The 27974-nt window shown below is 35.6% G+C and overlaps 2 protein-coding genes across 2 annotated transcripts; one reads left to right on the top strand and one right to left on the bottom strand.

Annotated features, from left to right (window-relative positions):
* Window positions 1-76: 76 nt before the first annotated feature.
* On the bottom strand, window positions 77-6660 carry NUDCD2 (NudC domain containing 2). The gene is made up of 4 exons (XM_069102423.1): window positions 6411-6660; window positions 3822-3870; window positions 3438-3589; window positions 77-662 (listed from the first exon to the last, which is right to left on the bottom strand). Exons 1-4 carry the CDS (start codon window positions 6597-6599, stop codon window positions 579-581), a joined length of 474 nt encoding a protein of 157 aa, XP_068958524.1. The 5' UTR covers window positions 6600-6660; the 3' UTR covers window positions 77-578.
* Window positions 6661-7111: 451 nt separating this feature from the next.
* HMMR (hyaluronan mediated motility receptor) lies at window positions 7112-27575 on the top strand. Its single transcript, XM_069102417.1, has 18 exons — window positions 7112-7282; window positions 9886-9984; window positions 10763-10851; window positions 12482-12538; window positions 14146-14334; window positions 16719-16805; window positions 16885-16985; window positions 17459-17533; window positions 17628-17806; window positions 18716-18864; window positions 19007-19221; window positions 20246-20362; window positions 20649-20807; window positions 21268-21420; window positions 21501-21594; window positions 22035-22211; window positions 24950-25112; window positions 26210-27575. The coding sequence occupies exons 1-18, from the start codon at window positions 7237-7239 to the stop codon at window positions 26227-26229; spliced, it is 2169 nt and encodes a 722-aa protein (XP_068958518.1). The 5' UTR covers window positions 7112-7236; the 3' UTR covers window positions 26230-27575.
* Window positions 27576-27974: the final 399 nt, after the last annotated feature.

Here is a 27974-nt window from a genome sequence, read left to right as displayed (position 1 = left end):
ATGCCCAGAAAAGAAAAAAAGGCATTTAACTTATCTGAAACTGAAATAGAACTGTTTCATAGGAATATTATAGCAGTTTTAAGAATCAGACTTTTTATTTTTCCATCATTGTTGGACTTTAACCAAGGGGAATCATTTCCCTTTGGTACTCTAAAATTGGTGGGTAACACCTAGTCCTACCTATCTCATTTTTGGAATTAGAAAACTTTATTGACAGTTACTCTGATTACAGTTTTCCAAAGAAAAACTTACTTCCCCCAAAGGCACACAAGCTTTGCATGATTATGGCCCACTGCTTAACAAATTAGTGAGAGTTCAAGACCTGTTTAAAATGTCCTGCTGATTAAAATAAGTCCAAAAAAAGACCATTTCTCCAGAAAAGTTTCCACTGAAATTCAGAATGTTTTCTATGTAAACTACATTTTGAATGTATTTTTTGAAGTCATATTTAAATTTTTTTCTTACAATTCTCATTCAATTGTGTAGGCAAATGAAATTTTCTTCAATCACATAATCCAATCCTTTTACATTGGCAACATCTTCTAGGGTCCATGGAACATAGTTAAAAATGGCAGTTTTTATTTTTCAAGACTAGAAAAATCTGGTCCACCTTTACTGTAGTTTCCTGAAATTTCTGCTCCACTGAAGTCAAAACCAGGGTTCTGAAAGAAGGGAAGAAATTACTAAATTTACATCTTTATATAAAGTTTATGTACAACAATATGCAAAACATTTAAGAGAAGAATGAGCCAGAGACTGCTAAGTAAAAGTTAGCCTTGCTCTAAGGCACATTTTACTACCTGGATATAACATATTGATATTAAATACAAAATGCACATCAAGTGGCTTCATTGGTAGCAGTAGAAAAGGAGTCTTAGAAGAGGTGTAGTACTTTTATCTGAAATCTGAAGGGAACCCTTAGGGATTCTAAGGAGGAAGTAAAGGGAGACTTTCAAGCATGGGGAAATGGCATGGAAGCAAGGAGATAAAAGTGATGCAGACAAATAACAGCAGTAATAAGCAAGTTTGGTTGGAATTTAGGACATGTGAGAAACTCACATGGAATTAGCTTGAAAAGATTGGTTGAAGCAAAAACAGGAAGAACTTTAAATGCCAAACACAATACTTTTTTTATTTATCAGAGGGAATGGGAAGCCACTGAAGTATTTTTGAGTAGGGTAGAGATGAAGACTAGGCCATAGATTTTAGTAGTTACCTGGATAGAGATGACAGTTGAACCCATGGGAGCTTAAGTAGATTGCCAAGGAAATGGGGAGAGAAAAGCCTTAGGACAGATCCCCAGAGTTTATGTATGGGGGTTAGGGCCATGGATGATGGTTCTGGAAAGGAGACTTAAGTAACAAGTCTGATACAACCAAGAAGAAGTAACGTCAAGAACATCCAGAAAGAGAATCTCCACAAGGCAAACTGAGAAAAAGCCACTGGATTTAGTAATAAAGGGCTCACTTAAAAGACTTTTGGATTGGGAATACAGAGATGGAAGCCATGTTGACCAGTTCTGGAAAAGGTGTAGATAATATTCCTGAGAGTTTGTGAAAGAATGGTGATAAAGGTCGGCCTTAAAGGATGATAATATCAAGTGAAGGTTTTTAAAGGACAGGGAAGGATCTGGTTGTGTATAAAAGTGATCAACAAGCATTTATTATGTACTTCAGACACTTATATATGTAAAGAATAGATACAAAATATATACAAAACAAGAAATAATTGGGAGAAGGGACATAAGGTGGAGGTGATAGTGAGAGTCACCATGTAGGAGGGAGGACTTGAACAGAGCTTTGAAAGAAGGGAAGGATTTCTAAAAGGGAGAAGACTGAATTTCAAGAAAAGGAGAAGCATGAGAGGTGAGGGGAACAGAAATGGAATATTGCATACGACAAAGCACACAGACCAGTTTGGCAAGACCACAGAGTTTGTGAACAGGAGTAATGTGTAGTAAATCTGGAATTAGATGATAAAGCCCTTTAAATCCCAAACAATGAAGTGCATTTGATCCCAGAGGGAACAGGGAGCTACTGGAGCTTCCTGAGCAGGGGAATGACATGTTCAGAAATGTGCTTTCAGTCAGCTAGATGGAATATCTGAGAAGGAATATTAGACTAGAAGATGAAAGACCAATTAAGAAGTCTTTGCAATAAGGATGTGAAAGTGTGGCTATGGTTTAGAATGGAATAAAGGGGACATGTGGAAAATGGGGGGCTGGTTTGACAACACTTGGTAACTGTATAGACAGGAAGGGATGAGCACAAGTAAAAAGTAAAAGATAACTGAGGTTTAGCTGCATGGCTAAATGATAAAGGTACCTCAGACACAGACAGGGAGGTTGTAAGGTATTAGTTTAAGGGGAAAAGAAATTAATTTGGTTGGGACATGCTGAATTTGATTTGCCTATAGGACAAGGAAGTGCAGAAGTCTACCAGACAGCTAGTGTAGCAGGCTGGATATGTAGATTTGGGAGTAACCTGGATAGAAATGATATTTGAACCTATGAGAACTAATGAAATCATCAAGAGAGATCATAAAGAGAACAGTGTCTAGTACCCAGCCTTAGGAGGCAGGACAGCTGAGGAGCCAGTGAATGAGAAGTTGAAAATTAAGGAACAGGCCAGGGCAAAAAAGGGACAAAGTACCAGAAGACACTGGAAGAGACAGAGTACATGTTTATACTGGAAAGGAGAAGGCCCACCTCATTCTCTGAGACTACAGCAATTGCAAGGATGGAGGATGATGCTGAGGTTATGTGAGATCTGTAATTGTGGATAAGAATACATTTGATAAGAATGGTCTAAACTTTTCCCACAAAATGAGTCAAAGTCTTCTTATTGAGAAGAGTGGGAAAGATGATGATGTAGATGGCTTTGAAAGAAAAGAGAAGATTTAGAACTGCTGATGTGGGCAATGCAAGAGAATCTGATCAGAGAAGAAAAAGGATTTGTAGACAACAAATCTGCAATGGACCCAGCTGGCCCAGTTTTAAGGCTTTCTCTAGTAGAGTTCAGCAACCAGGCAAGCAGAAGCAGAAGATGAGAATAATCCAAGACTGGACTATGGGAAGGAAGGAGCATTGACAAGACAACAGAACAGGGGACTCAAGGTTTGAGGATAATGTAAAGTTAAGAGATTTTGATGGGAGGGAAGAAAAGACCCAAACTGGAAGATAACCTGGAATAATACTCTGGGAGAAAGAGAATGATCTGAGGTTAGTAACTGCTACCAAAATCTGGTTGAGTGACATATCTGGACCAAATGAACTTCCTAAGAGAAGTTACTGAGTGACGTAGTATATGAATGAACACTTTTAAAGTGAATAAAATAAAAACATAGACTCTCTATAAAGGCTTACTGTGTACAGTAATAGCTGTTATGTGGATTTAACACATTCTGAATACAAGAATTCAGAAATTCATGTGACTTACTTCTTTTTGGAATCTCTCCAGGGTAAGTTTCCTTTGCATTTGGTCCTGTACCCAAGGATCAGCTGCATATTCAGTTTCTAAGAGAGAGGTCCAACAATTTGCTGCATCTCTCTTTGTCTTGGTAAGAACTATGCGGACCATTTTTCTGTCTTCTACGAGAAAAATTAAAAATTATGAAATTATCATATCAATGGATTTGGTTTTCAAAATTCTTCAGGTTATCACGGGAAATTTTTTTTTCAACAAACTTCAGTTACTATGTTTTTAAAGATGCAAGGACAAAATAAAATGGTTTAGAGGGGGCAAAGGAGGGCCTCTGATCCAAAAATAATATATGCCAAGAGTATGCCAAATGGAATTTTCAAATGTAGCAAATATCCTTACCTAATGTCCACGTTCCCTCATCAGCTATTGTAGAATCAAACAGTTTGCCCTGAAAAGAGAAATTTGCAAGATTGCCCTAAAATGTTGCAATTCACTGAATATATAAAATCAATTAAAAAAAATTTTTCATGATTTAATATATACATCATGATTTTTCTGAAGAAAATATCCACAGATCAATTAGAGCATAAGGTTTTTTTTTTTTTTTAAGAGGCTTACTTAATTCCTATACATGGGACAAGGCTATAAGAAAATTTAGGGTTTTAAACTCTTGGTACAGAGGGACTGAACTCTTGTTTTTTAAAACCATTCTTAACATAAGGTAGATGGAACCAAGAAAAACTGTACCAATAAAGTGTTTTCCACTTAATTATAAAACTAAAGCATTCTGTTTTTCAGCAGATGGGTGGGTAGACACCTCAGGTCACATCTTGAGTAAAGCCATAAAACTATTAAGGCTTTATAAAGAGATAAGCTTATAACACTTTTTAGAGTTTATAAAGACTTTATAAAGAGATTATTATCTTAAAATTTATAAAACTAGTGTCTGAATATTCCTCAAGAGATGAATATGGGAACTTAAACTCAATCCAGAGAACCTCTCTCACTGAGACACAAGTGAATGGATGCTCCAGGCTTCCCTATTCCTTTTCCTAAAATAACTTTGCTAATAAACAGTTGTCTGTTAGGAAAGCTATAATTAGAATGGTATTAAAGTGATATGTCTAGTTATGAGATTTGTAAGGAGTTTTGTTATATGAAATTAAAAATTTATAAAAGTAAAGCAACCAACCCCCCCTTTTTTAACTTGCTAGATCAAAAACATAACTTTTTAAGAAATGTAAAGTTAGAAAGAGCCTTCTTATCTGACAACACATTTATGAAGAAGCTAAAAATATCCTGTTTTTAAAATAAGGAAGCCATGTGAATCCATGAAGTGCTGAAATTGCCATATAATTCTGTTATAATTCAGTGTTATTTTGTATAAATTGCCCTTTGCAGTGTTCAAGGTCCCTTTGCATTTAAAAAAAAAAAAAAGACACCTTGGGAAATTCAATTCGATAAACATTAAATACCCAGTATGTACAAAACCTAGAATGAGGTGCTGAATGAAAGAATAAATTCTGATAAGATATAATCATTAATCTGTGTTATACATCCAGGAACAGGAAGAAATTTAACTTCATCATATGGATTGAATTAAAGTACTATTTTTCAGGGGAAAAAAGGCCTTTGTCTTGTGTCCCATGAAGTGCCTTTCTCATTAATAAAAGAACAGGTGCAGAAATATAATGTATAGATGTTGGATCCTAAGTCAAGTTCAGATGGTGCCCTTCATAGAAGTAAGGTGGTGGGAGGGAAGATTAGATTACGTTAGGGGCATAACCAGACAGACAGCACAGCCGAAAGATTTAATCATTTGCATCTGGATGAGAGTTGAATCCAAGAGAGTGGGTTAGATCAATTTAATTAGCATTAAACTCAAACAGAAACTTCAGCTCACTAAACAAATGGTTCTGGCTATATATTAAGAAAACCACATACACACATTATCTATGTTTTATTGAATTTTTGTTTATTTTGTTAAATATTTCCCAATTACATTGTAATCTGGATCCTGGAAGTAAGTCACAGGAATTTCTGAATTCATGCATTTTTTTATATGAAGGACCCAGGAAGACATCCTTAGTTATTGGAAGGGAGGTGGATGATTAAAAAAAAAAAAAGCCGCCTGCCACTGAGTATTCAACAAATAGTACATGAGTATTCGATACATATGTAGGTATTTCTGAAACGGTGTAAAGAAATAATTTTGAAAATTGCGTGTACTACAGTTTATTATTTAAAGTACTTAGCACAGCACAGCAGAAAGAGCATTGGATCTGGTTGGTGTCAGAGGCCCTAGGTTTGAATCCCGGTTCTCCCATTTACTGCCTATGTTACTTTGGGCAAGTCACCTGACCTTAGTTCCTTTCTCCGTAAAATAAGAGAATTAGATTAAATGACTTCTAAGTCCCTTCCAGCTCTAAATCCATGATCCTATTATGATACCTGTATGACTTGGGACAAGGAAGGGGACCGACTTTCTCGGCCTCAGCTTTCTCACCGTAAAAAGCCTGAGGGCTGGCCTAGATTCCCGTGACATTCCCTCCACAGCTGCCCTAAGGGGGCACGTTTTCTCAGAACCGATCTTCTCCACTCCTATCGCCACGCTCGTCTCGGGAGTTTTCGAGAACAAAGACGGGAGGAATCCGCAGGATTCCCCCCAGGCATGTAAACGTTCCCATGGTAACTCTGGGCATCGCACAGCCGTGGGTCGGGGAGTACGGACAAGGTCTGGCGGATGCTCTTCCCCGGGCCTAAGCCCCCTCTCTGACAAGTTAAGTCACCCTTCAGCATGCGGAGCGATAATCATAAAAGGGCTCCTGAAAGTTTCCTTGGGAAACGACCAAGGGAGAAATCTCTGCCCGTAAGCCTGTAAGGCAAGGGGAGTGCAGTCTTACTCGGGGTCCCGGGGAACGGCTCCACCACCAGGGGTCGGTCCCTCAAGGCCGGGGACCCACGATCAGGACCAAGGGCCGCCCCTACCTTCAGGATCTCCTGGCCCCGCACGGCCAGCTCCACATGCCGGCTCTGCAGGCCGCACTGGATCTCTTGAGCACGAGTGCCTGGGGGCACCTGGACCTCAATAAACACCTCCTCCAGGGTCTGGTACCACTGGCCCCAGGGCGTCCCACAAGGCACCACCCCACTGCGCTCCTCAAACGGGGCAGACATGCTTCCCTCAGACCCCAGGGACCTTCTCTTGCTGCTAGCCTAGGCTCCTGGGCGCAGGCGCAAAAAGGTCATGGCGCACGCGCACACCTCAGTGAAGTTAGGGCGGAAACCAGTTGTGGGTTTTTTTTTTTCCACCGTGGTGACCATCTTGGTAACTGGCAGAACTGGAAGTGAAAGAGCTAATATTCTGAAAAGATCTAGGAGAGAAATTTGCATAAAATGAACAAATAAGAGAAATATTAGGAAAGGGGAAGGCTGAGAGATGGGAAAGTCAGGAGAAATTAATTATGTTTTCAGATATTAAGTTGAAATTAACGATCAAAATCATCGCTTGAAATGCGCTTGCGCACACTCCATCCGCGCACTTAGCGTCGGAGTCCATTCCGGAAATGACGATTACCAGTCCTCCTATTGGCTGAGTTCCTCAAACATCGAAACTTGCGTGCTTGCCCACCTAATTGGTTGGCCGGAGAGGTCTTCGCGCATGCTTCGAAACGCTTCCTGCGAGGATTGGTGCAGTAGAAGGAGCGATGTTCCAATTGGCTCCTCTTGAGAAGGGAGGGCACCGTGCTGAGCTTTTCGAATTCAAGTGAAAGGGCTGCGGTTGTTGGGATCTCTGGTGTACCTGGCGGCTGACATGTCCTTCCCTAAGGCCCCGCTTAAGCGCTTCAATGACCCTTCGGGTGCGTATGGAGGAGGACCTGAGAAGTCTTCTAGTGGTGAAGCTTGCAGTGACTTATTTGGAGTCAGAGGCCAGGGGTGTTTCCCCTTTCCTCAAGACCCAGATCAGAAGCCTTCCTTTATCAGAATCTGAGCGTGTGGAGGGAGCGCAGGGAAGTGGGTGGTAAAACGGGCATCCTGAGGCCCTGACTTAGTTCTGTGTTTATACTGCTTGGCAGGAGCTTATTGAGAGAGAACAAGCAGAGATTTATGCTTGGCTTCCAATGAACTGGAGCGTAGGTTGTGAGGCTTGGCTTTTAAAGTTGACTCTACCCTTCTTGTGTCTCTCGGTCATTTTCCACCTCTCAGTTTCAGTTTATTCATGTGTGGCCAGCAATTCTTAACGCAGCGCGCTCGCGTGTGTGTGTGTGTGTGTGTGTGTGTGTGTGTGTGTGTGTGTGTGTGCATATGCATCCTTTGGCAGTCTGATGAAACCCTTTCCCTGAATAATGTTTTTAAATACACAAATTAAGATACATAGTATTACAAGGGAAACATTGAAATACAAATATCAATTTTCCTCCCAATTTTTTTGAGTTCCAAATTCTGTCCCTCCCTCCTCGCTGAGATGGTAAGCATTCAGATATAGGTTACACATGTGCAGTTATGTTAAAGCATTTCCATATTCGTTATTTTGTACAAGAAGACTCCAATAAAAGAAAGTGAAAAATTGGCAGCCTTCAATCTATATTCAGTCAATATCAGTTTTTTCTCTGGAGGTGAATAGTATGCTTCATCATTAGTCCTTTGGGATTGTCTTGGATCGTTGTATTGCTGAGAAGAGTTAATCCATTCACAATTCTTCATCGAACAATATTACTATTACTGTGTACAAGTTCTGTTCACTTCACTATGCATCAGTTCATGTAAGTCCAGGTTTTTCTGAAGTCAAACTGCTTGTCATTTCTTATAGCACAATCCTATTACATTGCAATCATATACCACAGCTTGTTTAGCCATTCCCTGACTGATGGGGAATCTCTTTGATTTCCAATTCTTAGCCACCACAAAAAGATCTGTTATTAATATCTTTGTACAAATAGGTCCTTTTCACTTTTTTTGATGTCTTTGGAATATAGAAATAGTAGTGGTATTGCCTGGTTTAAAGGGTATGCACAGTTTTATAAAAAAACATTTTTAAACACTGGATCTCTGGTTAAGAATTGGGTTAGTCTCTTTAAAAATCACTTTGATCTTGTAAATCTAGTGACACTGCTGCGTCTATAGGAATCTGAAAGGTTACTCTAGAGAAGGATTTGATTTATTCTTATGTTTACAAGTCTGGAATTTTGAGACATAGATTTCAGTTGTAAGGAAAGAGGAAAAAAAAGTCAAAGCTGGCCCAAAGTGGAATGTTTCAAGAAGTAGGCCTTGAAAAAATAGTTGGCAAAGTGTTTAGAGTTGGTATTTAGCTTGGAGTCAGGGAAGTCCTTCAAATGATTACCCAGCCACTTACTAGCCATGACCCTAGAAAATCACTTAACCTTTCTCTGCCTCAGTTTCTTCATCTGTAAAGTGGGAATAACCAACCTCAGAGGGTTGTTGTAAAGATAAAATTAAATAATGTAAAGAGCATTGCAAACCCTAAACTGCTATATGAATTCAGGCACAATTATTATAAATGGGTACTCCTTCACTGAAGGTCTTTAAGTAAAGACTGGAAGACCATTTGCCAGAGGTATTATAAATATGATTCCTTCTCAGCTTTACAGTATAGTGTATGACCTTTGAAGTTCCTTCCAACTCTGAGATCTTAGGATTCTCTGATGTTCTCACAACCTGCCTTTTCTCACTCTTGGAGAGTATTTCTTTTGCTAGTCATCTCAATAAATGAAGATCACCTCCGTGTTTGAAAAAAAATTACAATATAAAATGCATGTTGTATTTAGTTTGTTTATATTTAATGAATTTTCCTTAATATATCTGTCTAAGGAAGTGTTATTTTTCTTATAGTTGTACTTACGTCAGAGGTGCCTGGGCCCCAGAGGACAATGTTAGTTTGCTGGTGTCACATTTTTTTTGGTTTAAGTTTTCATCTACCAGCTCTCTCACTTGTAAGCATATTTGCTACAAACTAAAATAGATAGCTATAGGTCTTTTGCAACAAGAACATTTTAGTAATCTGAAGTTCCACAGCAAGTATTCTCTAATGCCCTATGTTCCATAAAGAATTTTCTATTTCAAAGAGAACTCAATCTTGAATAAAATAGTTCTCTATGTTTCTCAGTACCAACAAACAGCTAGTATTTTTTTTACATGAAGAGAAACAAGTAAGCAGCTTCATTTCATTATTTATTTAGCCTTTTGGAGGGCAATTGGGGTTAAGTAACTTGCCCAAGGTTACAAGGCTAGTATTTTTGTGTGGGTGTTAAGTGTCTCAGGCTGGAAAGGAACTCGGGCCCTCCCAACTCCAGGGCCAGCGCTTTATTCACTGTGCCAACTAGCCGCCCCCAGCTTCATTTTATAAATGCCATATTTGCTACTATTAATCTATTTATTTACTGTATCTTATCCTGTAAATAGGACAAATGAATAAAACACAGATGTTTGACTTTGTTATTTCTAGGCTGTGCACCATCTCCTGGAGCTTATGATGTCAAAACTTCAGAAATGTCAAAAGGACCTGTATCATTTGAGAAATCACAACGATTCAGAGGGCGTCAGGGTAATAATATCTTTCAAAATGATATTTTGAAAGTTACATATTTTTCATGCATTTTTTCATATCTTCCAATCTTTCTCAGTTAATGTTTTTTTTTTTCTCTTCTGAAGTTACTTTGTATTTGCTTATCTGTGTAGGAGTTGTTTTTGTTCCAGTAGTATTTAAACTCTTTGAGAACAAGGGATGTTTCCTTTTTGCTTTTGCTTCTGCAGCACCTGGGATAGTGACTTGCACATAGTGGAGCCACTTAATAACTGTTTGATTAATTGAATAATAACCTAAAGTTTTAAAATTTGGAAACTATTTCTATTTTAGAGAGATGTCTGGGTTTTCTGAAGAGCTAGACATTGAAGCTATAGGCAATTCTTATGTACAAAATTGAGTGAATTATGGAGGCTCAGATTGCTCTGTACTTAACATTTTATGAATGTAATTAAGTACTAAAACTAGCATGTAGTCTAACCAGCAACATTAAAGCATATGAATGCAGATAAATAATTTTATCTTCTCATAGTCACTCTTTTCCATAACTTTCATTCCTAAAAGGTTTATTCTGGATACAATTAGGAACTGTAAATAAGAAGAAAAAATAAAATTTTGACTAATGCTTTTGAATTTTTATTGTGTATCAAAAAAATTAAATTAGGCTGCTACTTTGTGTTTATATTTTAAATCTAGAATAAATACTATATATACATAGATATATAGATATAGATATTCCCCCACTGTTGCAAAATCTGTATTATATCTATTTATATTTAAACTTTAATTTTCATGGCAGCTTCTGTGGAAAATCAACAAAGTCTTAATAATGACAAAGATAGACCTACATCCACAACTGCGAAAAATTTGAAACCTTTGAGATTAAAGGTAAGAAACTTTACATGATAGATATAAACCAAATAAATAATGAAAAATATCATTGACTGACTAAAGTAGCCTGTGAATGCATAATTAAAATTAGGAAAGCAGTGAGAAATCTATTCCAGTATCTCTTTTTTTGTAGTAAAGCCTTTTTGTTCATAAAATGATTTTCTATTTAAGACCATCAGTATAAGTTCTGTTCTAGCTAAAGTTAGATGTATCTTGTTAAAATGTGCTTATTAATTCCAAATGGTCTCAATTTTCAGTTGTTTTTGTAAAACATGTAGCCACATAAACTGAATGTGTTTTCATAGTCATCTTTTTGTAAATATTTTATCATAGCACTTAAATGCAAGATAGCCAAATGCATGTGAAATTTTGTTTGGACATCTGATGAAACCAACTTTACCAGCTTGCTAATCCAAGGTGAATCTGTGGACCATCTTTCTATATACCTGCAATTGTATCTTCTGGTTCCACTTATGGCAAGAAAGTCAAAATTGAGAGGATTCCATTCCTCCAATAATATATCTACTCACTGATTATTGAACATAGATCTTACATTTAGAATACCAACTACTAAACTGAGTCTCCAAACAGTGTAATTCTTAGCTCCTCAGCCCTGTATCAGCAATGCCATATTCACAATGCCTATAGAGATTACAAATATGCTGATATAATTATCCATTAGAAAATACGTCATGTTTGCCATATGAGGAAATAAACTAGAAAATTTATTAAGATACCAAAAGACTGAGTCCCAAAACCAGAAAGTGAAAGCCATCAGAGTAGTTATGACATTGGCACAGGTAGATAAAGTAGAAAGCACCCACATTTTCAAGCCTTTAAAACAGAACAGGCTACCTCAGGCAAAGGTCCTCCTCTCCCCACTCACAGCAACCACCCAGCGTCCTGGAAGAGCGCTCCCAGCAGCTCCGGCCCCTGGCAGTCCTCAGCAGGAGTCCTTAGCAGAAAGTCCTTAGCAGTTCTAACTCAAAAAGGGCTTCGCGCTGCCACTGCCTCTGCTGCTGCCGCCGTCACCACCACCGCCAGCCACCGAAGGAACGCTAGCTTGGCTTCCGCTTCCTCTTGCTCCGCCCCTTCCTGCTACGTCAGCAAGTCCAACGGGGCATGGAAGATCTTTAAATCCCATAACCCTTACAAGCCCCCAGTGTCTTCTGTTTTGCCCTTGGATCTGCTGAAATGAGAAGGGACACAGCACTAAAGGCCACTTTGAAGTTTTGTTGGGTTTTGGGGCGGGGGTGGGGGTTGGGGGGGTGGGGGGTTGGCAAGAAGAAGTAGCACAGAACCAAAGGTCATTTTGAAGTTTTGTTGGTTTTTTTTCTGGGTCCTGGTGACCAAAGAATTCATCACCAGGCCAGCCTCCTGGTGATGAGCTGTTGTGCTCCTTCTCAGAATGCAGGCCCAGGCTGTCACTGGCATTCTGTTCAAAGTCTTGAGAAAGCTTATGCTTCCACAACTCTGCTGGTACAGCTTTGAAGAACTCAGGTTTACCTCTATCATGGTGGAGCATGATGAGTTCTCTAGGTACAAAGTAAGTCTGTAAAGACAATTTCTCAAAGACTTTTACCTTCATAAATTATACTATTTATGGCATCTTTTGATATTTTGATAGACAGAATGTCAGAGGAATAATAAAGAGCTGAAAAAGTTGAAGATGCAGGAGAAAGAGGTAAGAAAAATATACTTTCAGTTCTTTAAATGTAAAACAAAGCTTATTGAAAAATAGATTTTTATTGATATAATTTGCTTTTTATATTGCGTAGATTCTCTCCTGTATTCTTTCCCTTCCCATTCCAGAAGAAGACTGGAAAGGGGTGGGATGTGGGGGAGAGAGAACAGCGTAGAAACAAGTTATGAAGGGCCTTGAATACCAAACAAAGGATTGGATAAAAATCTAACAAAGGAAACTGAGACAGAGTGGTCAGATGGGTAGGAGGAGAACAAGGAAAGAATGTCACAAACACCTACAAGAAAATATCAAGAGGAAGAGAGTGACTGACAATGTCAAAATCTGCAGAGGTCAAGAAGGATGAAAACTGGGAAAAGATCATTAGCTTTGGCAGTTAAGACATCATGGGTAACTTTGGAGAGAGCAGTTTTAGTTGGATTATGACATCAAAAGCCAAACGGCACATATAATTAAGGAGAGAGTGAGAGGGAAGGAGGTAGAGGTACCTATTGTAGACAACCTTTGCAAGGAATTTAGCCACAAAAGAGAGCAGAGATATGAAATAATAGTGGGGATGAATGGATCAAGTGAGGGCTTTTTGAGGATGGGGGAGAAATGAGCATGTTTATAGGTAGTAGGGAAGCAACTAATAGATGGAGAGATTGAAGATTAGTGAGAGAGTGGAGATGATAGAGTGGGCAATCTACTGGAGAATACGGGATGGAGCATCGGGTAAAGGTCTTTTCCTTAACAAGAAGGACTTTGTCACTGTTTAGAATTGCAAAGGGTCTCTGTATTATATAAGATTTTAAGGGTTGTTTGTTTCTTTGTATCTCTAGCTATTAACACAATATATTTTCCATAATAACTATTCAGTAAATGTTTATGATGTAGCTGTTGTTTCAGTGACTACTGATAAAATAGCATTTACATTTAAGAAGTTGACATCAATAACAGTCCTAAAGTTAAAGGAAAAGAAAATAATTTTCATGAGATGTATTGATTCAGAAGTATTTTTGTGAGCTGTTAGGTGTTTGAAAGCTTATGGTTGAACTATAATATTAGTAGCATAGCAGTATAAGAGCTTTCTGTATGATCTTATATGTAAGAATATTTGTAAGAAAATTGGAGAAGGTAGTGTCATATAATAAAAAATAAAACCCTGAATTAGACACTGGAACACCTTAGTTCCAATTTCATTTGACCTCCTAACGAGCTGTGTGACTTTGAAGTTATTTCTGCTCTGATAGTATTTACTTAAAATTATCTCTTAAGCTCCCTTCCAGTTGTAACAGTCTATGTACATAAATATGTGGGTCTTGAAACTGCTTAATTGCATCCAAAAGTGAGACCTTGAATTCTGATAAATTCTCCCATAAGATTGCTTTAAATTGTTAAGTCCTATTGGGGGAAAAATATTGATTCTGATTTGTTCAAATTGCTGAAAATACCTTTGCAATAGGTAAGATATATCTAAAAAGAATATGTGTGTGAGAAGTTAGTACTAGTTGATTGAAATAGGTAGAATTTAGGTTTTATTGGTATATGAAATTCAGTTTATGTACATTTGTATATATGGAACTTACTTTTCATTCATTTGATTCTAGATACGTGCCCTAGTGCTAGAACGTGGAATACAGGATAAACGTCTTCAAGATTTGGAAGCAGAGTTTGAGAAGATGGAAGCAAAGCTAAACATAGCAGTCAGAGAGAAAACATCTCTCTCAGCAAATATTGCATCTTTGGAAAAGCAGCTTATTGAATTAACGAGAACTAATGAGATACTAAAAATAAAGGTATTTAGGACTTACATTTAAGTTCAAATTATTTTTGTCTATATTAGCAATGTTAGTTGCAAAATCTTAGTTACTAAGATTACTCAAGTCTAAAAGCTGCTGTAGTAGTAGTCATAATTTTTAATTTTTTATTATTTTTTAATTATTTTATTTTTTTAATGTAGATTTTAAATAATTTATTGGATATTTTTATTAGCTTAGGAAAATTCATGCTTTACAAATGAGAAATGTATTTATGTACCTTGAAAGATTTGGGTTTTATGAATGCTAGAAAGTTCATATTTTTGTTTTGTTTTGTTTTTATGGTCACACTGGCACATGTATTGTAACCTGTTAGACCCATTGTGGCGACCATTATTCAGTTGTTCCTTCCTCTAAACGCCACCTCCCGCCTCACTTAAATAAAGATAACTATGAAGACTGGAAGGATTTAGGATCAAAACATAATTTATCTGTTATTTATTGAGCAGCTACTATGTGTAAGACATTGCTAGGTAGGGAATATGCTTTGAAAATAATACACATGAAGAATGTAGAGTTTCATGACCAATTTTTAGCATTATAATTTATAGCTTAATTTTTTTTCCTTTTTAAATAGGTAAAGCTATGTATTTCTTAAGTGTCCATAAATAAATTATATAATAATAATTTTAATTTGTATAGCACTTTAAGGTTTACAAAGTGTTTTCCATATGTTAATTCATTTGGTCCTCACAACAACTCTGTCAGATAAGTGCTATTATTATCTTCATTTTCTAGATGAGGAAACTGAGACATCAACATTAAGTGATTAGCCCAATAAGTGTCTGAGGCAGGATGTGAACTGAAGTCGTCTAGACTTAAGGTCTCATACTTTATCCACTGTGTCACCTAACTACCTCACTATCATAATGGTTCCTCGCTTAATGTATGCATGCATTTTTCCTTCAAGTCGTTTTATTCTGGGATATATCGGTCTTATTTGATCAGTGTCCCAGGTACCTTTCCTCGCCTTGGGAGACCTTCCTAGTAGGGAGTAGCCTGGTAGTCAGCCACCTTCCTTCCTTCACACCCTGGCCATTTTTAAACTTAAGGGAAATTTAAAAATAGGAGCAGGGAGACCGTGATAAGTTCAGCCTCCTTATTTTACATATGAGGAAACTAATGCCCCAAGTGCCTACATGAATAGTCCATCTTCACCCGACTGAGTGGCCAGAGCTGGATGGTGAGCCCAGGTTTCTACCTTTAGTTCCTTTCTGCTCTACCAGGCTTCAACAAAAAGCTACATTTCTTCTTTCTCCTTTTCTCCTTCTGAGTGTGTTGCTAATTAAAGTACTTATTCCTTCTTCTTACTGTGAAATTTTAAAAAATACTTCTCTTTTTTAAAAGTTACTGATTGATTTCTTTTCCTCTTCTGCTACTGATTCCACAAGGGCCAGTGTGTCAAAATAAGGAGAATTACCCATTCATGATTTCAATAGACAATTATAGTTAGGAGGATCATGTGCAATCACTAAATAAGTTTAATACCAAAAAGCAATTTAAGGAGTTTATTTAACTGATTTCTGAAAAGCTCTCTTCATGTTTTAATAATTTTGAAAACTGTTAACAGAATCAATAAATCCTCTCTTATGAAAATGCTTATAGATAGAAGAAGGTGAAGATTTGGGCTAGAGGTCTCTTCAGTGTGTATTTATCTGTAAAAATATTTATATCCCAGGTTTGTACAACATAATCTCTAATCAGCTAGAACCAAGCAAAAGCCATCCACAAGAAAATCACTTTAGTTTGCAAACAGGTCTTAGAATCCTTATTTTCTATATTAGGATTTCCAAATTAGAGGGTGGATTTTAGGTACCCTAAAAGGGTTATCATACCTACAAAGAAGAATTCTAAGAATTTCCTAAAGCTCCATTAAACCTTGATTCAGGTTAGCTTTGCTTTTTACATATATGTTTAGACCTAAATGGGTATTTTGAATTGAGTTTTTTTGGGAGGATACCTTTTTTTTCCTTTTAAATTTATTGATTTTTAGTTTACAGCATTCAGTTCCACAAGTTTTTGAGTTCCACTGATGATGTTTTAAGGAGGCAAATAAGTCTGCTTTGGAATTTTAAAAGGGAGAGTCCATATCACAGGGTCAGCTATTGCTTAAGCAGCCTCTAAGCAACATATCAGGATGTCCAGTAGTGCATGTGCCAAGTAAAGAAAGGGTGAGACAGTCTATATGGTCAGAATGGAGTATTATCAACTGCTCGGACATTTGCAACATCAGCTGACTGTCCCTATTGCAGTATGTTGGAGAAGTGTCAACACTGACTATAGTTAGGTGGACAAGATCCTGCCAGGTAATATTTAATAATTATTTTTACCTAAGATGCTTCTGAATTTTAAATTATTTTTAGTTTTCTGAAGATGGTAACCAGAAGAAATTGAGACATTTAAGCTTAGAGTTAATGAAACTGAAGAATAAGATTGAAGCAAAGAAGAAGGTGAGTATAGTCTTCAGGTTTGTCCTGTTAAGACCATAAGATCTTTTTTCCTATCACCAACTGTCATCTTATTGTTTAGAATGTTGTTCATAAACAAGAAGGGATGGAAATCAAGCTACAGACAGCACAAAAGAACCTTCATGATTCTCAAGGAAATTTGGCACAACTTGAGGAAAAACTGTAAGTTGGTAAAATAGAATCTAAAGGCCTTGTCTCTTATGGCTGGATAATGTGCCTGTCTAGCAGTGGGGAAAAACTAATTTAAATGAAACCTTCCATTGGACTGTTTTTCACAATTTCTCTACATGTTGATGGGACTGTTGTCAGTATTTACAAGACTTACTACTTGCCACTGGAATACTTTTTTTAGCCCTATTGATTAATGTTAAGATCCATCTAGAGGGTTTAGATTTTGTTGTGAGCCATGTTTGATGACCTTATGAATAGCAGTTCTGCATAACTTTCTCCATCAGTTCTGAATTCCTCTAAAAGTATCTTTCTTTAAACGGTTCAAAAGATTATACATTGGTCTTAGATTATAGCCTGACAATTTATGTAATTTTAGAAAATCTTTAATTTAAAGCAAAACTTTACACTGGCCATAATTTTTATTCAGACTATTAAAATAGCATATGTCCCACCATTTTTTGTAGTGTTACTGCAGAAAAAGAAACAATTGAAGAAAAATTAGAAATTGAAAATCTCTTGGAATATATTACAGAAGTCAGGTAATATAAATGTCATCTCAAGTGGTTTTTTTTTTGGAAAAATATGAAATATAATAACTAATGAAACTTGTATTCTAAATTTGTTTTAATGAAGCTATACATCAGAGCAAGTGGAGAAATATAAGTTGGATATTGTCCAATTGGAAGAGACTTTGAATCAGAAGAATCAGGAAATTTTGATCCTTAAACAGTCTCTGGATGAAAATGTGGATGTATTATCTAAAAACATTCAAGACCTGAACACTAGATGTCAGATTCTTGAGAAGCAAAAAGGTATAATTACTTATTCACAGAAATGTTACTTAAAATTTTCCCAAAAAACAGAAAGAAAAGAAAAAATAATGCTACATATAGCCAAATGTTTAATGAAGTAAAATAAATATGTCTTACAGGCTCTTTTTCAAAATCTATAAACCTCTAAAAATGATAACTTTTCTGATGGTAGTGATGACATAAATAGCTTGAATGCAATTGATTAAAACTGCTTAAAAACATAAATCTTGATTTTCTGGTGGGGTGATAAGTAAAAAACTAGATTTTTAGTTTTATTTATTAATTACAGCATTTTTCAAGCCCTGAAATGTTATAATAGTCGAAAATTTCCTTGTGAGCATATTACTGTAATATAGTAATGTATCATTAATTGGATTTAACTTTTTCTAACTTTGGTAATTTATTCTTGGCATTAATATCTGTAGGGGGACCCCTTTCAGTATTTTAAAGAGGTTTTTTTTAAATAAAAACCTCCTGTTAAGAATTTCAGTGTGTAATAATGACAAATTGTCTTAATTGTTACTTAATATTAAGTATAATATGATAATATTATACTTAATATTAAGCAATTTTTTCCAGGAAATTTTTTTTCAGAACATTTTGTCAATCTAATTAGTCCTACACTTGCATTTCTTTTCAATTATTAAATTATTCAGACTTCTTAACTTCTCCCCCTTTTGTTTTGAACCATTAAAATTTGCTATAATTGTTTCTGAAGACTTAAATGAATGCATAATGTGGTTTGTGTAGAAACAAGTCAGATAATTCAGAGTGTTTAAAGCAGTTGGAGTTAAAAAAAATAAATATATTTAAACGAAAGAGGGATCAATGGACTATTAATGTGAAACTGTATTCCTTCAAATATAATGCTTTATGTAGTTATAATGTTTTAGAAATGTCTTTTTTTAGGGGAACTTGAGAGGCAAGACAAAGAATGGGAACAAAATCTCAATGCTGAGATACTAAGCTTGAAAGAAAGATTAACTCTAGAAAAACAAGAAAATGAGAAGCTGGAACAAAGGCAGACAGAAACCGACTTACGTCTGCAGCAAGAGCAGGTAAGCGCTTGCTTGTCCTCCAAGACTGCTCCATTAATCCTTACGCTTCGTGTTGATGTTGCTTGATTCTCTCCGTGTGCATCTCCCAGTTTCGGTTTGATAATGTGTAAGAATAACTTGAGATGATGTTGTTTGGTCCTAGGAATTGTCTTCTAGTCTTAATCAGAAGCTTCGTCTGTTTCAAGAAGAGCTAATTAAGGAGAAAAATCTTTTTCAAGAAGAATTAAAAGAAGCGCTGAGTGAGCTAGAGAAATTGCAGCAAAAGGACGAGCAGGCTGAAAGGCTGGTGAAGCAGCTGGAGCAAGAGAGCACATCCAGAGCCAGAGAGCTCCAGCTCGTAGAGGAAAAGCTCAAAGGGTTTGTGAGGCTCTTTAGTTTTATTTCAGTTGAAATTAAAAAGTAAAAAAAACACTAAGTCTATGTCGTTATTTTGCTTTACAAATTTTAACTGTGATTTTCTTGAGAAAGAGACAATTTCTGAGGTTATTTGGTTTCTTGAATAATTTGTATAGAAAGAACTTAGGCCTGGGAGTTGGAATGCCTGGACTTTAGTCCTATCTTTACTGCTAACTAGCCCAGGCATCTCAAATCACTTTATCCAATTGCCCTGAAGTTTTTTATTTGTAAAATGAGAGACTCCGACTAAATGATTTCTAAGGTCCCTTCCAGTTCTAAAAGTATCAAATTGATGGTAGAATCAGGTGATAAGTTCTCATTTCTGTTGTTTAATGTCTTTGTTTTCTTACATTTTTCAAACACATGTTGTAATTGCACTTCTACTGTAATTTTATTTTAGCTCTGCCTAGTTTCACAAATAATTTTTGGTTAAATAACAAGTATATTTTCTTTCTTTCTTCTTTTTTTTTTTGCTTTTTGGAGAGTAATTGGGTTAAGTGAGTTGCCCAAGGTCATATGGCTAGTTTTTTGGGTTAAGTGTCTGAGGTCAAATTTGAACTCTGGTCTTCCTGACTCCAGGGCCAGTGCTCTATTCACTGTGCCATCTAGCTGCCCAATAGCAAGTATATTTTCAAACCTAAAAACTTTTCTTTTTTTGATATTGTTCATTCTTAGTATTTTAAGAAGCATGTGAAACCTTTTTTCAAAAGGCAAATTGTAAAAGTTTTCTCTTTCATTCTTTGTTTTATAGCTATCTTTTTTTCTCAAGTCCTTGAGTAATACCAATCCCTAGGAAAAGTTACTGTTATCAAATAACCTTGTAATAGTTTCAGAGAAACTTTTACAGTGAAACAGTTTTAATCAAGTATTTCTTTTTAGTCACTCTTAGTCTCCTGCAAAATTTAGCCCTAGTGATTGTTCTTGAGAGTCTCTCTTTGGCAAAAAAAACAAACATAATTTTTATTTTTTTCTCCCCTCCCCCAAGGAAACAGGATGAAATTGAGAAATGCAGTGAAGCACACAATCAGGCCTCTCTTCAGTGGCAGGAAAAGTACAATGATGCATTGCAAAGTCTTAAAGAAGTCATTGCTGAATTTGAAAGGTATCTTTCCACCACCCGGTTCCTCAAATTTTGATACACTTTGTATAAAACCTACACTGGAAACATAGTGATAAAAGATGAACACTGTAGGAATGATATCCCAACTACTACTATCTTTAGGATATTTGAATTTTTCATTGTCTCAGTGTTCAACTGTATTACAATCCTTCTCATCTTATGTGCATTAAATAGGTTTTGAAGTCTGCAGTCTGACAGGATAATAGCTTGTCATTGTACAATGGTTAAAAGGATTACCTTCATTTTTTTTTTTCTTTTGGGGGTAAAGCCATAAAAGATCAGTGACTGAAGAAATGGCTGATCTTAAGTATGAGAATTCATCACTACAGAAAAAGGCTTCTGAGGCAGAAAAAACCGTTGATCTTGTTCAGCAGCAAATGTTGGAGGTTCAACATGCTAAAAGTAAAAAAGATGAAGAATATGCAAGGTAGGGCCACCTACACACTTAATTACCATAGGGAGGAAATGCTAAATACCATACTTATGTAAGCCCTATTACATTTCATTAGTATTTTAAAACAGCTATAATATCATCAGTGTGGCACTTCCTTCACCTGTTTGGTTTGTAACTCCTTCATGTCTTGTTAGATGACTTCAGTAATTTGCATGATGAACCCAGAACTCTACCAGAATAGTAGAATCCATGTTTTTCTCTCTTTCCATAAGAGAGGCATTAGGAAAGATTTAATTGGATTTAAATCTGTTCAGGCAGTGAATTGCTGCACATGCTATTTGATAGGTTTATAATATTTTATTTTGCTTTTATGAATTTTAACATTCAGTTTTTATAGTAATTAAGAGGAAAGTTAAAATCATGGATATTTAACTTTCAGTTTCACTGAAGGACTAGAATATTTACTTGATTTTATATTCTCCTCAAATCTAAGGATGCTTCTAGACATGCAGAGTGAATTGGCACTTAAAGAAGAAGAAATAAAAGGAACAGCAGCTTCTTTTCTAGAACAGATATCTGATTTACAGAACAAACTCAAGCAACAAAGTGAAGACTTTAAAAAACAACTTGAGATGGAAGAAACGAGGTAATATCTTACAACACTTCTAGTTTTCAAATTAGAACGATGTTACTTATTGTAATTTAGCCTTTTTTCCTCTCGTTTAGCAAAACTGTAGAAAAGAATATGGAATTAACACAAGAAGTGAAAAAATGGCGTCTCCTTTATGAAGAACTTTATAACAAAACAAAGCCTTTTCAGGTTTGTTCACTATAAATTTAAAGAGTTACTTTTTATTGCCTCAGAAATGTTTAATGCCAGTTACTTATAGCTATGACTTAAGCTCTCCCAAAGAAGATTCTATACCTGTCATAATATAATGACTATTCTCAAGTGTCACTTCTTATTAAAAGAAGTGTATGTGATACATGCTTAAATCTTTTAAATAGCCTTACTAATTTTTTTCTTTAAAAAAATTGGTCTAGTTTCTATTTGTCATTTAAATGCATTTGTTTTAGCCTGAGGATAGAAAAAATTTAACATATAAGAATTCAATAACTGTATGCTTATATTTTTAGTATTATTATGATATAAGAAGGGCTAGAATAAAATGTTAAAATTTTAATTTCTAAGGTTTAGCTGATTTATGTGAACTTGAAAATTCTGACTTTTCATTTTTTCCTCTATAAATCTTTTTTTAGGAACAATTGGATGCATTTGAAACAGAAACGAGGGTTTTATTGAATGAATGTGGTACAACACAGGAAGAACTGAATAAACTAAGCGAATCATACGCTAAGTTATTGGGGCATCAGAATCAAAAGCAAAAAATTAGACATGTTGTGAAACTAAAGCAAGAAAATAACCAACTCAAATTGGTTTGTAAATTTAACCTTTTGCTGTTGTTTTCATTCACAAGATTAACAAGACTCTCCCACGTAGTTGGACTAACAAATTCATTCCCCAATTTTTGAAGACAGAATTACAAAAATTTAAGTAGAATCATAGAATGTTAGAATTGCAAGTAACTTCATAAGCCCTGTCCCTTACCCTCGTCATAAACCCTTACCTCACCTCACATTATTCTGCTATGGTCATGTAGCTAATATGTAAATACCTCTGCAGATCATTCCATTTTTTGACAGTTCCGGTTATTAGGAAGTTTGCTACAAAGTAACTCACTCATTGCTTTGAGTTTTGTTCTCTGGATCCAAACAAATAACTTCTAATATTTCTTGCACGTAATAATTCTTTAAATGTTTGAAGGTTGCTATTGTTGCCTTTCTATTACTTCTATTACCCTCACATTTTCAGTTTTTTTTTCTTCTCTAGGTTAAATATCCCTAGTTCATTTCGTGAACTTTTTTTTAGCATGGTTTCCTTTTTCTTCCCCATCTTGGTTGCCGTTTTCTTACTGCACTCTAGCTTCTCACTGTCCTTTCTAAAATATGGTATCCCAAGCTGGAAAAAGTACTCTAAGTATAGCCGGTCTGACCAGATCACAGTATAGAAAAAATATAAGTCTTCACATCAGACATTGGTTCCATTAATTCAGCCCAAGATTTTATTAGATTTGTAAGTTCGTCATCTCAAGCTACTGACATATTGAACATCATGTCCACCAGAATTGATAAGTCGTTTTCATGGAGACTTATTTCTTGATATTACACTGCAGCCTTTACTTGCATAGGTTTTTTTTTTTAATTAAATGCAGAAATTTTACATCTATTTCTATGACCTTTCATCTTGTTGGCTTCAGCTTACAATTCCTGCCTATTAACCTTTTTATGTTCCAATTCTGTCATCTAGTTTATTAACTATCCCTCTTATAGTGTTGTGTCATTTTCAGATTTGATAAGAATACTATCCATGCATTTATCCAAGTCACTGGCAAAAATTTAGAACAGAATAGGGTCCATGTAGCATTTATTTCTGATTCATATCTAACTATTAATAGATAGATCCACCCAGTTAGATAGTGTTATACCTTCCTAAATGTATTATCATTCAACCTACATCTTTCCAGTTTGTTCACAAGGACATTGTGAGACACTGGATTTCAGAAAGGCATTTAGTATCTGCACTTGAAAGAGAGGTAATTTGATGTAGTAGAAAGAATGTTGGATATGGAATTGAAAGACCTGTGTTTAAATCCCAGCTTTGATAATTTTTACCTGTGCATCTACTATTAAGTCACGAAAACCTTAGAATCATTAAAATGATTCCCTCACCGTTAAAATGAAGGAATTGGGTCCTATCATTAAGGACTCTTCCAGCTCTGAATTTTATAAGATGTGTGTGTGTGTGTGTGTGTGTGTGTGTGTGTGTGTGTGTGTTCATAGTTTTCCCATGATGGCCATCCTATCCAAAAAGGAAATGAGGTTAGTCCAAATGACTGTTAGTGATCACCTCCTTCTAATTACTCAGTAATTTTAAATAATCTGTTTTGGTATTTAACCAGCAATTGAATTCAAACTTGTCACCACATAGATGGAAGTATCTGCTTTCTCCATTTTATAAGTAGGGATATTTTTCCATTTCCATTCTCTCATCTTAATCCTCAGAAATCACCAGCAGTGGTATAGCTATCATACCAGCAGAGTTTTTTAGTACCCTGGGACATAGTTTATCCATCCAGGTCTTTGACCTGACTACAGTGAGAACACAGTGAGGAAGTTCTCTTCACTTGACTTGGATTTCAGTTTACTTTTTAACTGTTTTGTTCTATTGGAAAAACATTATTAGCAAAATAAACAAATGAAGGGATCATATCCTGAAATGTTCAGTGTTTCAAGTTACCATAATATTTTTAGGATAGAAGAACTTTAACTATATGAGGGAACATTAGGTAAAATATCGTAAATATTTGTATTTGCATATGAAAGGCTTTAATGTGAATTATTTGATAACTGGCAAGTACAGTAAGGAAAATATTTCTGTTCTGAGATTAACTCCATTTAGAATCACAGGATTTAGACTTGCAAGGGGCCTTGGAGATCATCTTGCCCACACCACTCCTCCTTTTTATTTTATAGTTGAGGAAACTAAAGTGAGGGTAAATGATTTGCTCATGATCTTTACTACTAAGTCAGCAGAGCCAAGGCTTAAACCCAGTTCCTCCGACTCCAAATTTTTAAGTGACCTTCTTGAAAATCATCTGTCTTAATTTAGTTACAGCTATGCAAAAAAAAAAAAAAGACAATCCCAGAGTAGTTCATAATTTATTATCAGTCTTAAATATTTTGAATATAATAATAATTTGAGATGTTTTTAATGCATCCTTTAGAACTGGGGTTCTTAACTTTTTTGTATATACTATGGAACCCTTTGGCAGTCTAGTGAAACTTTTGGACCCCTTCTCAGAATGTTTTTAAATAATTAAAGGAAGGAATGTTAATTTCAGCTAGAGTGAAAATTTGTATTTTCATTAAAATTTATTTTAGTGAAAATAAAGAGGTAATTTTTTCCCTGTCCAAGTTCACAGACACGTTGGAATCTTTCTGTCTCAAATTAAGAACCAATGCTTTGGAAACTTTGTATATTATTGGCAAGTAACATTTATAGCACATTTCTATTGCAAAATAAATTTATTGGTTGTTTACATTTCCTTTCTTAGGAGGTTTCTAAACTCCGTTCTCAGCTGGCTAAGGAAAAACAAGCTGGGAACAGGCTTCAGGAACAGTTGAATGAAGCAAAAGGTTTCAAGCGGTTTGATCCTTCTAAAGCTTTTCAGCACGAGAGTAAAGAAAACTTTACTCCCAAAGTGCCTTTGAAAGAAGGTAAGAAAAGATCAGTTTTGTTTGACTTAACTCAGAAGTAGTGCCTCCTAAATAAAAAGGATGCTCTTTGTGGAGGGCATAAGCCTGCCTGGAAGAATTTTATTAATTAAATCATTCTCACTATTGTTGCTTAAAGAAGGTCCCAAAATGGGCAGAACTTACCCTTACCTTTGAAAGACTCTCTAACAAGCTTTTGGAGAGTTATCATTTATGATATTCTCAAACAATAAATGAAATGCCACAATCAAGATTAAGACTGGGTTCAGAGTTTAGGTAACAGTCTCAGAATAAGAGTAACTTAAAGTGGCCTTGCACCCTATAGAATCATTGTCCTAAAATCTTTTTAATCCTTCTTCAACTGGTCCATCCAAGGATTCTCTCCACTTCATCAAAGGAGAACTGATATTTTAATTAAATGAAGTAGTCAAAGACTTAATTTGATCATTCCCCAATTGGGCTTTGAGAAAGAAGAAACTGCTCCCAAGTGGATCAAAAGTCTCTGCCCTTGTCTGGCCATCTCCCTAATTTGGTTGTCAGAGACAGAATTATTCCATGAACTTCTATTCATTTTTTTCAAAGTTTAGGCCTTTGGTGAAGGGGGGAAAGAATTTAGTGCAGAGCATCGTTCTGAAATAGATCATAAAGAATGACTAGTGATTGTTTCTTAGATGAGAACAATGACTTCGCTATAAAGTATTGTACAAATATTATTTTGTAAGCTAAAACTTAAAAGAGGGAGGCAAAGGTAAGGGGGCGGGGCAGGAGGGTCACTTCCTTATGTTGTCACATTCCATATCTATGGAGAGAGATTCAAAAAGTTCCTTTTTATTCTGAGTAAAGGTGAGGTTTTTCAGTATTGTAAATCCATATTTTTTTTTTGGTATACTTATCAGTGAAAGTATTCTTTAGGAAACACATTGCATTATATTGAGAATGCTTTACAGATTCATTGATTTAGAAAATAGACAAAATTCTAGCAAGCCCTAGGAATAATATACTTTGTTAATTAGTTATAAAGACTGAGAAACAAATTATAGTAGTTATACTATAAACCCATACTTTTTGCATGCTAATATATTTGCTAATGATTCTTCTAGGTAACAGAAAATGCTACTGAGATCCTATGGAATTTCTAGAATCACAAGAGAAGACACCACAGATAACCTTTAAGGACTATTTATAATTTATTGGTTTTTGGAACACTCAAATTTCTGAGATTTTAATAATGCTAGCAATTTAATAATTCATCTATCTTTAGCTGTATGAAAAGTGTACAGTATTCCATCAACCTTGACACCTCATATCCAGAGATAAAGTCCCATTTTAGTTTTCTTAAACCTTTCCATTTCCCTTTCCATTCATAGTATCAATACCGTAGAATAGCAGCCTATATAGCTGATTTCCATGCTTCAGTTCTCTTTTTCCTCTTTTGATTTTTCTGTATCCTTCCATCAGATTAGTCTTCCTTTAAAAAAAATATTGGTATTATGTATTCTCCTAGCAAAATCTGCCACGTTGTTATTGCACTTTTGTCTGCAGCCAAAAAGAAAAAATTATATACTCAACTTATTATCTTGTGTGATTACATTTAGATTGAATTGCTACTCATTGCAGCATTTTGAATGAAGGCTCTATATGACTTTGAGGAATTTTAAAATAAGGAGACAGTCATTTTTACCTACTACACTTTTTGATTCCTACATTTGCAGCAAATGCATCTCCAAATGAGTAATTATTTGTTAATCTAATATCCATTCCAAAGAGGAGAATGAAGGAGAAAGTCCATTTAAAAGATTTACCCATACAGAAGTGACTTATTAGAGGACATTCTTTCCAGCTATTTAAAGATGGTGGTGGATACTATGGTCATTCCAATTCTTTGTTCAAATTGGAATGATGGCATGGCAGTTCTCATATAAAGTGCCACAGTTTTCCCTTTTGACTGGGAAAAATCACATCTCTGATGTTTGTTAAAGATGCTTTCTCCTTGGGGGAAAGTGGAAAGTAGGGGAAGGTCATTCAGAATTGATCGGGAGCAAAGCATTTTCTCTTCCAGATCTACGCTTTGGGATCTTTGGGTAAAGTCATTGAGAAGCATGAGTACAGAGGGTTGATTTGCTCCCTCGTTTCCTCAGGGTTGGCTAACAAGGTGTGGGCAGTTTTACCTAATATTCCAGTGGCTGTAGGGCCGTTTTGGCCCAGGTGGGTGCTTTTATATGAAGTTAGAATTAAAGAAACTTCTAGGGCTAGTTTCAAGCTTGAAAGCCAAAGAAGATGAGAAGCAATTCAAACTGCTTAGATATTTTAGGTGTTAGTCACTAAATATATACATATCTTTTCCTAGGAAGTTCTGCTTTGATTGTTTAACCAGTGCCAGAAGTGCCTTGGGTCTCCAATAAGTATTTGAAACCTCAGATAAAGATGCTTTTGTCACTAGGGATTCTACATATGAATGTTAACTCAGATTCTAAAAGAAATAGAAGAACAAACTTTATATACAAGGATTCTGATTGGGGGGGGACAATAGCAGGAGGGGAAGAAACCTTTATTTATTTAGATGTGTATAAGGTGTGTGTATGTATGTATATTTTTTTCCAGTAAGAAATATCAGTTCATTTATATTTCCCTTAGGAAGGATGGCACTTGGAGTACTTAAAAAAATATATATATGTATATAAAACTTTATATACATCTATATAACAAATGTCATGGAAACTACAAACCAGACCATTTAATTGGATTGTTACAGAATGTTAATGACTACAACTAAGGGATTCAAAATTATTTAATGTTTTTTATGCAATAACTTTGTTTTCCTTTTCCCTCCTTGTGCATTTTAATCTAAACTTCTGTCAAATAAAT

This window comes from Petaurus breviceps, unplaced genomic scaffold (genome assembly GCF_028583685.1).
Source record: "Petaurus breviceps papuanus isolate PSGF00001 unplaced genomic scaffold, PetGlider_PUasm1.0 551, whole genome shotgun sequence".
In the NCBI taxonomy this organism is placed as follows: domain Eukaryota; kingdom Metazoa; phylum Chordata; class Mammalia; order Diprotodontia; family Petauridae; genus Petaurus; species Petaurus breviceps.
Note: the sequence above shows the minus strand (reverse complement) of the source record. Positions and strands in the feature narration are given on the sequence as shown.

Coding starts and splice junctions, on each gene's coding strand:
- NUDCD2 (XM_069102423.1), bottom strand. CDS start 6,599: ATGTCTGCCCCGTTTGAGGAGCGCAGTGGGGTGGTGCCTTGTGGGACG. Junction 3,871..6,410: donor GGGGCCAGGAGATCCTGAAG/GTAGGGGCGGCC, acceptor TTCTCTTTTCAG/GGCAAACTGTTTGATTCTAC. Junction 663..3,437: donor TGGAGAGATTCCAAAAAGAA/GTAAGTCACATG, acceptor CCCTTCTTTCAG/AACCCTGGTTTTGACTTCAG.
- HMMR (XM_069102417.1), top strand. CDS start 7,237: ATGTCCTTCCCTAAGGCCCCGCTTAAGCGCTTCAATGACCCTTCGG. Junction 9,985..10,762: donor ACGATTCAGAGGGCGTCAGG/GTAATAATATCT, acceptor TTTTCATGGCAG/CTTCTGTGGAAAATCAACAA. Junction 22,212..24,949: donor AAAATAACCAACTCAAATTG/GTTTGTAAATTT, acceptor TTCCTTTCTTAG/GAGGTTTCTAAACTCCGTTC.